The sequence below is a fragment of the Callorhinus ursinus genome, unplaced genomic scaffold (assembly GCF_003265705.2).
Source record: "Callorhinus ursinus isolate GAN/ISIS: 27379988/994484 unplaced genomic scaffold, GSC_fseal_2.0 scaffold14, whole genome shotgun sequence".
Lineage (NCBI taxonomy): Eukaryota > Metazoa > Chordata > Mammalia > Carnivora > Otariidae > Callorhinus > Callorhinus ursinus.
In genome coordinates, this window is record NW_027397076.1 from 32,740,285 (window position 1) to 32,753,225 (window position 12,941).

At 34.5% G+C, this 12,941-nt stretch overlaps 1 protein-coding gene across 2 annotated transcripts in view; it reads right to left on the reverse strand.

Moving 5' to 3' along the window:
* Positions 1-12,941, reverse strand: part of TRHDE (thyrotropin releasing hormone degrading enzyme) — a 364,016-nt gene that overhangs the window by 106,686 nt on the left and 244,389 nt on the right. Inside the window, exon 7 of one of the 2 annotated variants that reach the window (XM_025883069.2) lies at positions 7,135-7,200. The exons of the other annotated variant lie outside the window; for it this stretch is intronic. Coding sequence (XP_025738854.2) covers positions 7,135-7,200 — 66 coding nt within the window. The remainder of the gene's footprint in view (positions 1-7,134; positions 7,201-12,941) is intronic. 2 annotated transcript variants of the gene reach the window in all.

Below are 12,941 nucleotides of genomic sequence, written 5' to 3' on the forward strand. Positions count from 1 at the left end.
ACACATGTTAACACAGAACTTTTCACTGGACTACAAGTTATTGAGCATGTTGTTGCTGCTAATAATCCCTCTGGCTTTATGCCTGTCATTACCTTCAAGCTATCAGAATTTTATGAGCACAAACCAATAATAATGATACTTCCCTTTTGCTTTTTATCCACACCTCATTGCCTTACATTGATTTGCATAAGCAATTTCTACCCTGATAATTGGAGCCAAACATCTTGTTCTGGATTATCTTATGGAAAAGAGCAGTTAAATACTAATCAAGAGAAATCTTTTTTATTCATCTATATTTTAGATGATACTGAATTACCCTCATTGGCTGAGCAAGAAGGTAACTCATTTTCTGACATGGATTTCAGGTTTTGAGTTTACATCAAGCTTAATAAAGATGTTTCTTCACAATTTCAATCCCCCAGTGTTGACTCATAATAACATGAAGAATGGTGTCGCGAGGTTCAAATCATTATAACAATATTGGTTTTTTTTTTAAAGAAAAAGCAATAGCACTACGTAATAATTATTTTTTAATAGCTACTGAGCTAATCAATGTTATCTGAGGTTTCATAATTATCTTTATTCTTTTATTTCCAGAAAAATAAAAGAAAAAGAGAAAATATAAGAGATTAAAACAAGTAAAAATGAAATAAGAAAGGTCAATGCCATGTAAAAAAAAATTCTATCTAAAAGAATCATTACTTGAATTACTTCAGAAATAAGCCTATACTACTTACATAGAATGAGGATTTGAGCTATAGGAACTTAAGTTATAAAAACAAAGTAAAAGATGTACATCTTAATTTACTGATCATATGCATAAGCATTACTACATGTGGGTGAAAATTAACAAATATGTACTGAAACAATAAGACCCCCAGGAAATAAAAAGATGTAAGGACTGCTGAAAGATTCAGCAATACTTAAACAGTATTATGGTTTGAACATGGAGTGAACTGTAGCCACACTCAGGAGACCACTGTGTCACCAAAGCCAACTGAAGACAGTCTTTCAAAGCACTTCTGGATAAAGACTATATAGTGAACAAACCCATCTAATTTCATTCTCTCCCCAAACCTAACTAGAACTACACCGAGTATATGGGTATCATCAATTCTTTGTGATAACTCAATATCTTGATTTTCTGAAGTCTAGCAGTAGCTTTCCTGACCTTTACTCCTCTAACCTTCCCAACAGTTTTAGAAAATTCATACAGACTGTGTTAAATCCCTTTCTATTTGAAAGACTTAGAATGGGTTTGGTTTTGCTACCATAATATGTACCAAGAGTGGTATGTTTCAGGAAATAGAACCTCAAAGATGGGAATCTGCAATCTGTATTTCTGCCTTGTTTAGATTTAGATGAGGTAATATCACTGATCATGGATAATAAGGTCCTGGTAATGTATGGTTTTCAGGGTCAAACAGTTTCTTAAATTATCATCTACAGTTGTCTAAAGTGAAGAAGAGGCTTTGGGAAAACAAATGATTGCTTTACTAGAACATTACCAGAGCATACAGAATTACAAAGTCTTTGAGAACAAAGGCTATTTCTTTTCTTTCTTTACTTTTTTTTTTTTTTAATGTTCAATGAGCCACTATATGGTACATAATTAGTTTTTGATGTAGTATTCAATGATACATTAGTTAAGTGTAATACCCAGTGCTCATCACAGCATGTGCCCTCCTCAATACCCATCACCCTGTTACCCCCTCCACCCACCCACCTCCCCTCTGAAACCCCCAGATTGTTTCTTGGGGTCCATAGACTCTCATGGTTCATCTTCCTATTCCTGACAGGAGAGAATTGCATCCGGATGGGGACCTTGAAAGTCGAAATTCCACTGAGCCTCCTTTAGGTTCAAAAGCAGCTCTTCCTGCCTCTGAAAAAGTTGGTTACCACTAGTTTGAATCCCTTATAATGACACTCATCAGGGGGGATGCTGATTCTCAAAACCAATGTCCAATATATCTCAATGCCATCAGACCCACAGGTACAGTTGACTCCAGCTGATTCCAGGAATGTAAGTAGAAATTCTGACTTTAGAAAAGATAGCATATGCCATTAAAAATCACCAAGAAATTTCAAAAAGTCCTTAGAAAATGTCATGAGACAACTGTAGCTTCATAATAAACACATAAAGTATCTAGAGCAAAATACGAAAGTGTAACAAAATACGAAAGATAACTAAAAAGCAAGGGAAATAGAAGCAGTTTCTTTGCAGTAGGCAAAAAGAAACATCACCAGCAAAAATTCCCTGTAACAACAAATGTTGGTCTCGTTTGATTATAGTTACAGTACTATGTACATTGAAGGCCATATAGCCTTAATATTCAGATAATAACTAAGATTCAAGAACAGGGAGTCACTCAACTTTTGCACATCTAGTTTACAAATTTTTCTATCAAATTAAAATAGTTGTTCCCAAATTAAAGTATCAAACCCAAATTGTCTAACTAGTAAAAAAATGCATTAAGTAAATCTTACATTTGGAGAATATGAAAGATGAAAAAAATCTTAGAGAGTATTTTGTCCAACTCTTGCATTTTATAACTATAGAGTCAGGGGCCAAGAAGGATTTTGTGACTTGTAGAAAGCCCACCATTAATTGGAAACAGAAATGAGAATCATTTTTATTGCCTCATGCTTCCTAAAATACACCAGCTATCATTTTGGGAAATGGATTATGTAAAACAGTAGATACGTAGAAATACACCAGCTATTATTTTGGGAAATGGATTATGTAAAACAGTAGATATGTAGAAGTTTGCAAAACTATAAACATTTCTATGTTTTAAAAATATATTATTTATGAGGGCATACATAATCCAACAAAGGTTCACACTTGGTTTGTTCTACATTTCACTTTCAATTTAAACAACAAAACAGAAGCTGATGTTAATGGTAGCCAGGACAAATTTTTTATAACTGTATATACTGTTATTTTAAAAAAGAAGTTTTAAGGCAATTTATTTTATTTTATCTTTTTATTATTAGTTACATACAATGTATTATTTGTTTCAGGGGTATAGGTCTGTGATTCATCAGTCTTACACAACACACAGTGCTCACCACAACACATACCCTCCCCAGTGTCCATCACCCAGGCACTCCATTCCCCCACCCCCCACTCCTCCAGCAACCCTCAGTTTGTTTCCTAAGATTAAGAGTCTCTTATGGTTTGTCTCCCTCTCTGGTTTCATCTTGTTTCATTTTTTTCCTCTCTTCCCCTATGATCCTCTGCCTTCTTTCTTTTTTTTTTAATTTTATTTTATTATGTTATGTTAATCACCATATATTACATCATTCATGTTTTTTTTAAAGATTTTATTTATTTATTTGACAGAGAGAGACACAGCGAGAGAGGGAACAGAAGCAGTGGGAGTGGGAGAGGGAGAAGCAGGCTTCCCGCCGAGCAGGGAGCCCGATGCAGGGCTCGATCCCAGGACCCTGGGATCATGACCTGAGCCGAAGGCAGATGCTTAACGACTGAGCCACTGAGGCACCCTGCATCATTCGTTTTTAATGTAGTTTTCCATGATTTATTGTTTGTGTCTGCCTTATTTCTTAAATTCCAGCTATCAGTGAGATCATATAATTGTCTTTCTCTGATTGAATTATTTTGCTTATCATAATACCCTCTAGTTCCATCCATCTCGTTGCAAATGGCAAGATTTCATTTTTGATGGCTGCATAATATTCCATTGTGTGGTTGTGGGTGTGTGTGTGTGTGTGTGTGTGTGTGTGTATCTTCTTTATCCATTCATCTGCCGATGGACATTTGGGCTCTTTCCATAGTTTGGCTATTGTGGACATTGCTGCTATAAACGTTGGGGTTACAGGTGCCCCTTTGGATCACATTTTTATCTTTGGGGTAAACACTCTGAACGCACCCAAACTCTTCTGATCTCAGAAGCTAAGCAGGGTTGGGCCTGGTAAGTACTTGGATGGGAAGCAATTTATTTTAAAACTATGCTAAACTGGATCATTTAAGCATCAAATAAAATTTAAGAAATTAGAAAAAAAAAATATCAAGAAGACCAGACCAAGGAAAGTTGTGATAATAGCTGATCAAATGAATTATATGGTTATTAGGAACAAAACTTTTCTCAAAAAGTTTCTAAAGTCCCTTCCTACTGAGAAATATATGGGTGAAATGAAATTGAAAATGTATTTTCCAATACAAAATAATACAAAAGGTAGATGAATATAGTTGAATTGATACACAAATACTTTGTAAGTTAAATACGAACATTTGAACTGATCCAGAAATTTTCCGGAAATCTACTACCTTTCTATATTATTTTTATTTTTAATATATAAGTATTTATATTTATGTAAATTATTTTATAGCTATTAATATTTATTATATATTAGTATGTATTTATTTATATTAGATTTTAAATTTTATATTGTGTATATTATATAATATATACAGTTGACCCTTGAACAACATGGGTTTGAACTACACAGGTCCACTTATATGTGGATTTTTTATAGTACAGGATTGTAAAGGTATTTTCTTGTCCTTAATATTTAATAACACTTTTTCTCTGGTGTACTTTATTGTAAGAATACAGTATATCATGCATAGAACATACAAAAATATGTCAATTGACTGTTTATGTTATCAGTAAGTCTTCCAGTCAACAGTAAGCTACTAGTAGTTAAGTTTTTGAGCATCAAAAGTTAAATGAAGACTTTCGGCTGTGTGTGTCGGGAGAGATGAGGGGGTCAGCACCCCTAACTTGTGCACTGTTCAAGGGTCAGCTGTATATGTTTTATATATATGTGTGGTTATATGTGTGAAAAATAGTTGCCTTGTTCCCAAAAGGGTTTAAGATGGGTCGTAAGGATACAAAAACTGTAGGAGAACACAAATTTTAGAATAAAACTCCATTATAAGATTGTTCCTGTGCAGAACATGAAAGGTCCAAGTAATAAGCTGAAGACAAAAAGGAAGAAAGGAAAGGCAAGAAAAAGAGAGGGAAGAAGGAAGAAAAGAAAGGAGGGAGAAAAATGTATCTGAAAAACATACTATTTGCCATCTGGGATTGACTACAAACCTAACTCTAGGTCTGTCTTCAACATAAACTTTCATTTGCCAACACAGAGACAGCCATGGTTAATGTAAAAACAATTAATAGATTTTTCCAGCAGAGGTAAGCATTGACAGTCCAGATTAGCTCCTACAACAACATGTAAACCAAGACTCCCCAGAGCCTTGCGGATGGGAAATATATTAATATCAACTCGTTGACCACTCAAGCACCATGACACGAACTGTCTGTTCAGGAGGTCATTTCCAAAATGTATCCCATACATCTTCATGCACAAGAGATGATAATTTGTCACCTAGACATAGGGATCTACTGTAAACTAATCCAAACTGCTGATGATACACTAAATCAGTTTGAGTGATGAGTATAAATAAAGCTGCAAGCGAAGTACTGAAGGATACAGATCTATCTGATCAATGAGATGTCACAAGGCAAATGAAATGCAATGTTGACAAACATAGAGTCCCCTCAGTTGAGAATTAACCCAATCATGTATCAGAGCATAAAGGCACACATTAATATAAGTTTAATATAATAGGAGTTCGAGGGTATATTCTTTTTCAGATAAAACTGAAGAGACTGGGTCAGTAAGGGTGTATTAAAAATTGATGTACTTTTGCATACCACCAAAAAATTGACAGGCTAAAGAAAAACTTTGCAAAACAATAATCCTTTCAAAAAAAAAAACCAGAGTTATTCAATCTGCTGAGCAAATCCATACACACAGATGAGGAAAAACAATAAAATTTTTATACAGAAAGTGATTTCACATCAACTCGCTACCAGGAAATCAAATTCAATTTGTGTTGCCCTTATGAAAGCTTAGATATTTTCTGGAACTGTCACACTACAACTTCAGTGGGGAAAAATAAAGGATTGGGTATAGGAAGGACATTCCTCCAGAGAGTTGATATTCATGGAGGGCACTCCTTGAGAAAAAAGATTTTCCCACCTATGTGATCAGAATAGAGACTTCTATCAGCACCCGGCAAATAGGTTCAGTAGAATTCAGCTATTCTGAAGGGGTCCCGAATGGAAAGAGCTGATTAAAGTAAATTTAAACCCCTACTGGAACAAATCTGTAAGAATATTTTCTAAAGGGAAATTATTCTTCAACAAATTTATATATATTTTTCTTTGTTAAGTATATGTAACTTTGTCATAACATATTTAACTCTTGCTTTGTATTTTATCTGTTAGTTTATTTTGGGTAAAGATTCAATTAAACTACTAAAATATGACCTAATCCCATATGTAGTTTATTTAAATTTCAAAATGAAAAGCTTACTAAGAACAGATAAGATTGATTGCTCTTTCTGTCTTAGCTTAATTGTATTTCAGGTGAACATCAATTTACTTTAAAGGACACTTCTAAGTAGCAGAATGCATCATAAATAATTCATCAATCACAGCTGCTAGAAACATGATTTACTTCAACAGATTCAATGGAATAAAAGTTCTATTCTTCTATATTTGTGTTTGCTTTAAAATGTTTAAGAATCCTCCTTGTTTAAGAATCACTCCTAGATTCCATACCTCATACTTTAAATGCAATATAACACTGCTTCTTTTTTCTTCTTTTATTTAAAACACTGTATTTCTAATTTTAAAAACATTTACGTATCTTAAGAACAAATAACAATTTATGCATATCAACAGTAAAACAACAACATAAAAGGCACATGTCTGAAAAACTGCATTAAGATTTTAAGTCTAACATAATTTATTTTCACTTTACATTAACTTTTATATCGAAGGAAAGAGAAGTAGTTTTTTAGAAAATCCTATGCCACTTATTTAGAATCTCACATATTTGAAAAATACTTCAATTTAAAAATGCATATTTAACAGATCTAAATTGCATAATAGTTCAAGTTTTACCAGTTGATACAGTGAGAATCCTATCTACCACTTTCATTTGTCATATGGAAAGACACGGCTTACCTTATTCATCCTAAAGTTTTCCATCAAATGCAGCAATTTTGTATTGACAATTTCTCAAGCTGTGAAATATCTTTAAAATAAATATATTGACAAGGAAAATGTAAGAAAAAATAGAAAGCATTTTACTCACTTGCAAACCCCTCTGAAATACTGAATGGCCCATAAAATTAGCCAGCATTCTAATTAGAGCAGCACCCTATAGGAAAGAGTACAAAAAAAAAAAAGAAAGAAAGAAAGAAAGAAAGAAAGAAAGAAAGAAAGAAAGAAAAGAAAAAGAAAAAGAAATTTCAGTCAAGTAATATGATTCTACAATTATCCTATATCAATTAAAAATGTCTGCTTCATTCATGCTGTTGTATTTTTAGAAATAGAAAAGAAACAAGAGAATCATGAATACAATATCCCATCTTACAGATAACAATTGAATTTTTTGTTTTGTGGATCTAAAAGTTCTGTGGATATAAAACCGGTGACTTCTGGCCAGTCTCCTGGACAGAGGGAGTATCTCAAGGCAATAATAAGCTGTAATTCAAGAGTAATAAAATTTTTATTGAACACCACCTATGACAGAGTTAATAAAACACGGTTCTTGTTCTTACAAGCTCATAATCTAGTAAGGGAGGGATACCCATGTTAATAAATAATCATATTAAAATAGAGCTTTGGAGTAACATAGCCACTCACTCTACCCCGGCTCAACTAAAAGTTGAGCTATAAAAGTGTAAAGTAAGGAATACCAAGTATTCGGACTGCGTGGGTTCAAATCCTGGCTCTGACGCTTATCTTGCCATGTTTACTCAAGAAAATCATTTAACCTTTCTGTTCCTCACTTGTCCCACCTTGTAAAGTGTAGGCAATACTGGGGCTTATGTAATGTAATTGTTCTGAGGCTTACATGTAAGGCAAACTGGGTCTGAACAACAGTTAGCTGTGATATGAGTATTAGCTCTCAGTATTAGATCGGGCTAATTGTTTTAATTTCCTATCTACTTCGTTTAGAGGCTGGATGTAGCCATATGTCCAGGAAAAACATGTGATCGATATAAATATTTAGAATAATAGAAGAAAATACTAGTTTAAGAGTTTACCTCACCTATAACAGTTATTATAATACTGTGGAGCAATATCAGTGAGAAAGGATAGACATGTACTCAATATGAAACATTCCAAATGATGATGAAGCCTGGATAATCACAAATTTGTGTGTGAAATATAAATAAGACTTCAAGAACATGTTTCAGTCTGCACTAGGTTGTTTTAGGTATGAAGCAATGGGTTACAAGCAGCAAAAGTATAAATATAAATGATAGCCTGGTTTTAGGGGGAAAAAAATCCCTTGACGACTACATACGCCACTTCATCCTTATTACAAATTCACACCCTCCAACAACTCATTTCTTACTCGTCATTTGTTTTTTATAAGAGAATCACAAGAACCACACATGGATTCATCCTGCCGGGAACTGAACTGTGGCAGTCGGTCCAGTAACAAAAATGAATTTCTATTGTTTGTTAAAAATTGTTTCCTCTAACTCTGGAATTTTAATGCAATCCAGTACTCAGCTCCATGAATTGCCATTAAAGAAATGTCTCAAAAAATTTCAATCATCACCAAAAATGCTCCCAAAATTGGTGTTTTATTCATAGCTCAATAAATGATAAGCTGGACAAGCCATAAAGTTTTATGCCTCTTCTGATGTATTTTCCTCCCACACCTTCTACTCTTTGCTCTTTCTTTTGCTTCCTCCTCTTTATCTTCTGCACACTTGTGTAAGTCCATAAAACATAAGCATTTATGATTCAATCAGAGGACCAGGTTAGAATTCCCTCTAGAACTTATCAGCTCTGCTCCTTGAATTTCCTTGACAAGCTCTCCTCCTATACATTTCCCAGTCTAATCTACCCACCCAGAGGGTAGAAACTGTCAGTTCTGCAGCGAAACTAACCCTTGCCACTTGGGAAGTGAAACTTAGAATCTCAAGCAGTCAACTCAAACTTTCCTTCAGAACAGAATAGTCATCTTCAGATGATTTGTTTCCCTCCAGGTAATGATGACTTGGTCTCTTGTCAGGCTACAAAAACTATCAATTTAGCATGGTCTAATGGCAAAAGAGTTCTTTCTAATCATAAAGAATGTACCCGTTTTCCTGTCTGGGTTGAGTGCTAACAGGAAATAAAACCTAGAAATCTAATCAATATTTAAAAGTTATATAATACCACTGGACTTATTTTATTATTATACTGTGTAATTTAGTTAACTTTTAGAAAATATGTCTGTGTTGCCCACTTGTGCATTTAAAATTCTCCGGAGTAGCATGCACTTTTCTATATTTAACTAGCCTTTTCTTTCCAGAGCTAAATTTTGAAAATCCCTATATCATAGAACTGCAGAGACAGATGGGCTCTCCAACTGTTATCATTCAGCCAACATACACTGAGCACCTACTAGGTATGGATTATAATAAGGATCATACCTCTTAATGCAGGCATAACTCACCACAAACCTTTTTTTTTTAAAGAAAACACCAAATCCCCTTGCAGCTTGTCTTTAAAACCAAGCAAATACCATTTAAAATATTGTAACTTATATTCACCTGTGATTCAGAATTCTAGACCCATTCAAACAAAATGGATGTTAGACAGCCTAAGTAGATTTATGGGAAATAAATACACTATTTCTGCAAGATTTTTTTATAATTTTAAGACTTGCTCAAGAAAAGCCGTCACTGTGTTTGCTATACTAAGGTTCAGGGAGATATAAGGATGGAAGCTACTGATTTCTTTTAAGGTTTCAGAAAGAATATTCCAAAAAAGTATGCTTATAAACCCATTCCTCACGTAGTAATTCTCCTATGTGGAGTATTTTTTTCATATAAGTGCTCAGCTAAAATTTCTTTCATTTGACATTGTACTCATCTGTATGCATGCCAGTCTTATAGACATCTCCAGAGAAAGGACTGTGTCCTCATGATTTGGTACCCCTGCTGCCTTTGCCTGGCTCAGAGAAGGTGCTCTCTTAACATTATAACTGCATGAGAGAGAAAGCAAAATTAGTAAAAGTACAGCAATTACTTTGTATTCTTGAAGACTGCTCAGCCAGAATACACATTTTATTACTTTATCAGTGTACTTTAGTGATAAGTAATCACTTTGGAAGAGAGGAAGATCTTCTCAACTAATTTATTCCTTTAACATACGCTTATTGAGTAAGGCAGTGTACTCGGTATCCTGTAGAATACAAATAAGAACGCCATAAGTTTCTGTCCTCAAGGACCTCAAAGCCTCTTAAGTGGATGAGAAGATACAATATATTATATGATGAATAACAAAGAAATAATAATACTCTATTGTGTTTCAGAAGGGGTAAAGTTCTCATATCTGGAGGGATGAAGGATAAAGGGGAATCTAAAAACATGATGTTTGAGTTGGACCTTGAAGGATGGACGGGGTTCCGGGAGCAAAGTTAAACAGAGAGTATGGTATGGCAAATGGCCTTTGTATGGTCATGCAGGTGTGAAAGTGAGAAGCACAAGTAGGGAAGGTGGTACTGAGGGACAAAGGGTATAAACCCAGGCAACAGAAGATTTGATAGAATATAAGATTTCAGCAGTCGTTAGAGAAAAGTGAATACCAAGGCTAGGAATTAGATCTTATTTAGAAGATGAGAAAGGATTTTGGAGGGTGGTTTTAAAAATACAGTTGACCCTTGAACAACACAGATTTGAACTGCACAAGTCCACCTACATGCAGTTTTTTTTTTCAGTAAGTATAGTGTGGTTCTATAAATGTGTTTTCTCTCCTTTATGATTTTAATAACATAGTATTCTCTTACTTTACTATAAGAAAATAGACTATAATACATAATAGCATACAAAATATGTGCTAATTGACAATTTATGTTATGGGTAAGATTTCCAGTCAACAGTAGGCTGTTAATTGGGGCGCCTGGGTGGCTCAGTCTTTAAAAGTCTGCCTTCGGCTCAGGTCATGGTCCCAGGGTCCTGGGATCGAGCCCCACATTGGGCTCCCTGCTCAGCAGGAGGCCGGCTTCTCCCTCTCCCTCTCCCACTCCCCCTGCTTGTGTTCCCTCTCTGTCTCTCTCTCTCTAATGAATATATAAAATCTTTAAAAAAAACAGTAGGCTGTTAATAGTTACGTTTTGGGGTATTCAAAGTTATACATGGGTTTTTGCATAGGGTGTCAGTGCCCCTAATCCCTGCATTGTTCAAGGGCAAGTGACTTATCTATGATACTCCAAGAAGGAAGTAAAAGAACTAGAAGCAGAAGGAAATAATGGTCACAATAAGGATAAACCAGAGATCAGTTTAAGGAATAGGACAAAGATCACTTTAAACCTTAAAGTTTCAGTGACTAGAAGATGATACTAGCAGATATATAGAATTTAAAAGAAAGAGTTAGGTGAATATGGTAACATCCATTTAAAACATGTGGAGTTTGAGGAACAGGTAGGGAACCAGAAGAATAGAAAGCATATGTGACCACAGGAATGAAATTCAGTGGCAGGTTATGACTGAAGACCTAAATTAGCATTTGTAGTGGAATATTCTTTTTGAAACCTAATGCTAAGAGAAAAGCATTGAGGTTTTAGTGAAGGAGAGAGAAAACAGAATTTTAGACTCTCTCTCCAGAGTCGTATGATCTGCACTTGAGTGTCCATAATAGGTACCCAATAAATAACTGCTGAGAAAATCAGTGAAGAAATGGAAGTAAGAGCAAAAGATGACACATTGTGATAAAAAAAACAGAAGTAGCACTGGGTATAAGTAGTGTCATGTTTTAAGACATGTTTTAAGAATAAGTGCTTCAGATTTCAAGGGAAAAAACAGCTGACAGGGCCACAGTAGGTCACATTTAAGAGAGAGCTATTTAAGTAGACTTGGTGTGAAAGCCAGATTGAAAAACAATGGAAACAGAAGGAAGAAAGAAAAAGCAATAAGCATGTCCACATGAGGTTTGTTTGTATTTTTCTTTGTAAGATTATGGGAGAAAATTTTATGCAAAGAAAAAGATGATCTAGTGGAGACAGAGAGTGGACACACAGTAGATCAAGAGATAGTTTTTGGACCAGGATTCTAGGATAGCTAGGTAAGAAAAGAATTACAGTTAGTATTAGAAATCAATAAGGACAATCTTCCTATGAGACAGGACTAAGGCAGAAAAGGGAAGTAGAGATAAGACATTTTGAATTATATAACACAGAGGTTGAGGAAATGGATTATAAGCTTCATCAAGTTGAACACCTGGTTTGTCTGATTCAATTCTATAGACTCATTGCAAAAAATAGTTCCTGGCACATAGTAGGTTCTCAATAAATACTGAATAATTGATGACCTGTCACTTCTCAGTAATGTAGGGGATGTGGTCCTAAGATTATGTGAATTGGAAAGAGTGGAACTAGGTTGAAGTCACTCTAGAGAAAAGGTAATATGGAATCAAGAATGTGGAAATGTGCAGAAAATTTGTAAGTCCTAGTTGAAATGATTAATAATGTACCTTTTATTCATGAAGCACCTTCTACATGCCATATTCACAATACTATAAGGAAAATATCACTATCTTATTTGTCAGATCAGAAAATTGAGGCTTGAAGCATTGTGTAACTTGCCCAAATTAACATAGGCAGTAAGTTACGGAACCAGGATTAGAAATCCATTTATATCCAACTCCAAAATCAGTTCTCTTAACCAATTTGGTTTACATTATCTTGATCTTAAATCAAAATAATTACATGATACTCTTCAGAAACACTGGATACAGCATGAACTTAGAAAAAGAAAGGAAATTCTTAGAGTTACTCATTTCTTGGAATCAGTAAATGTTCCCAAAAGAGGATGAAGGGAAATCTAATTCAATGAGACATAGTTGAAATACTTGACCAATATGCCCAGGATTGGAGATGAATTAGAAGATACAAAT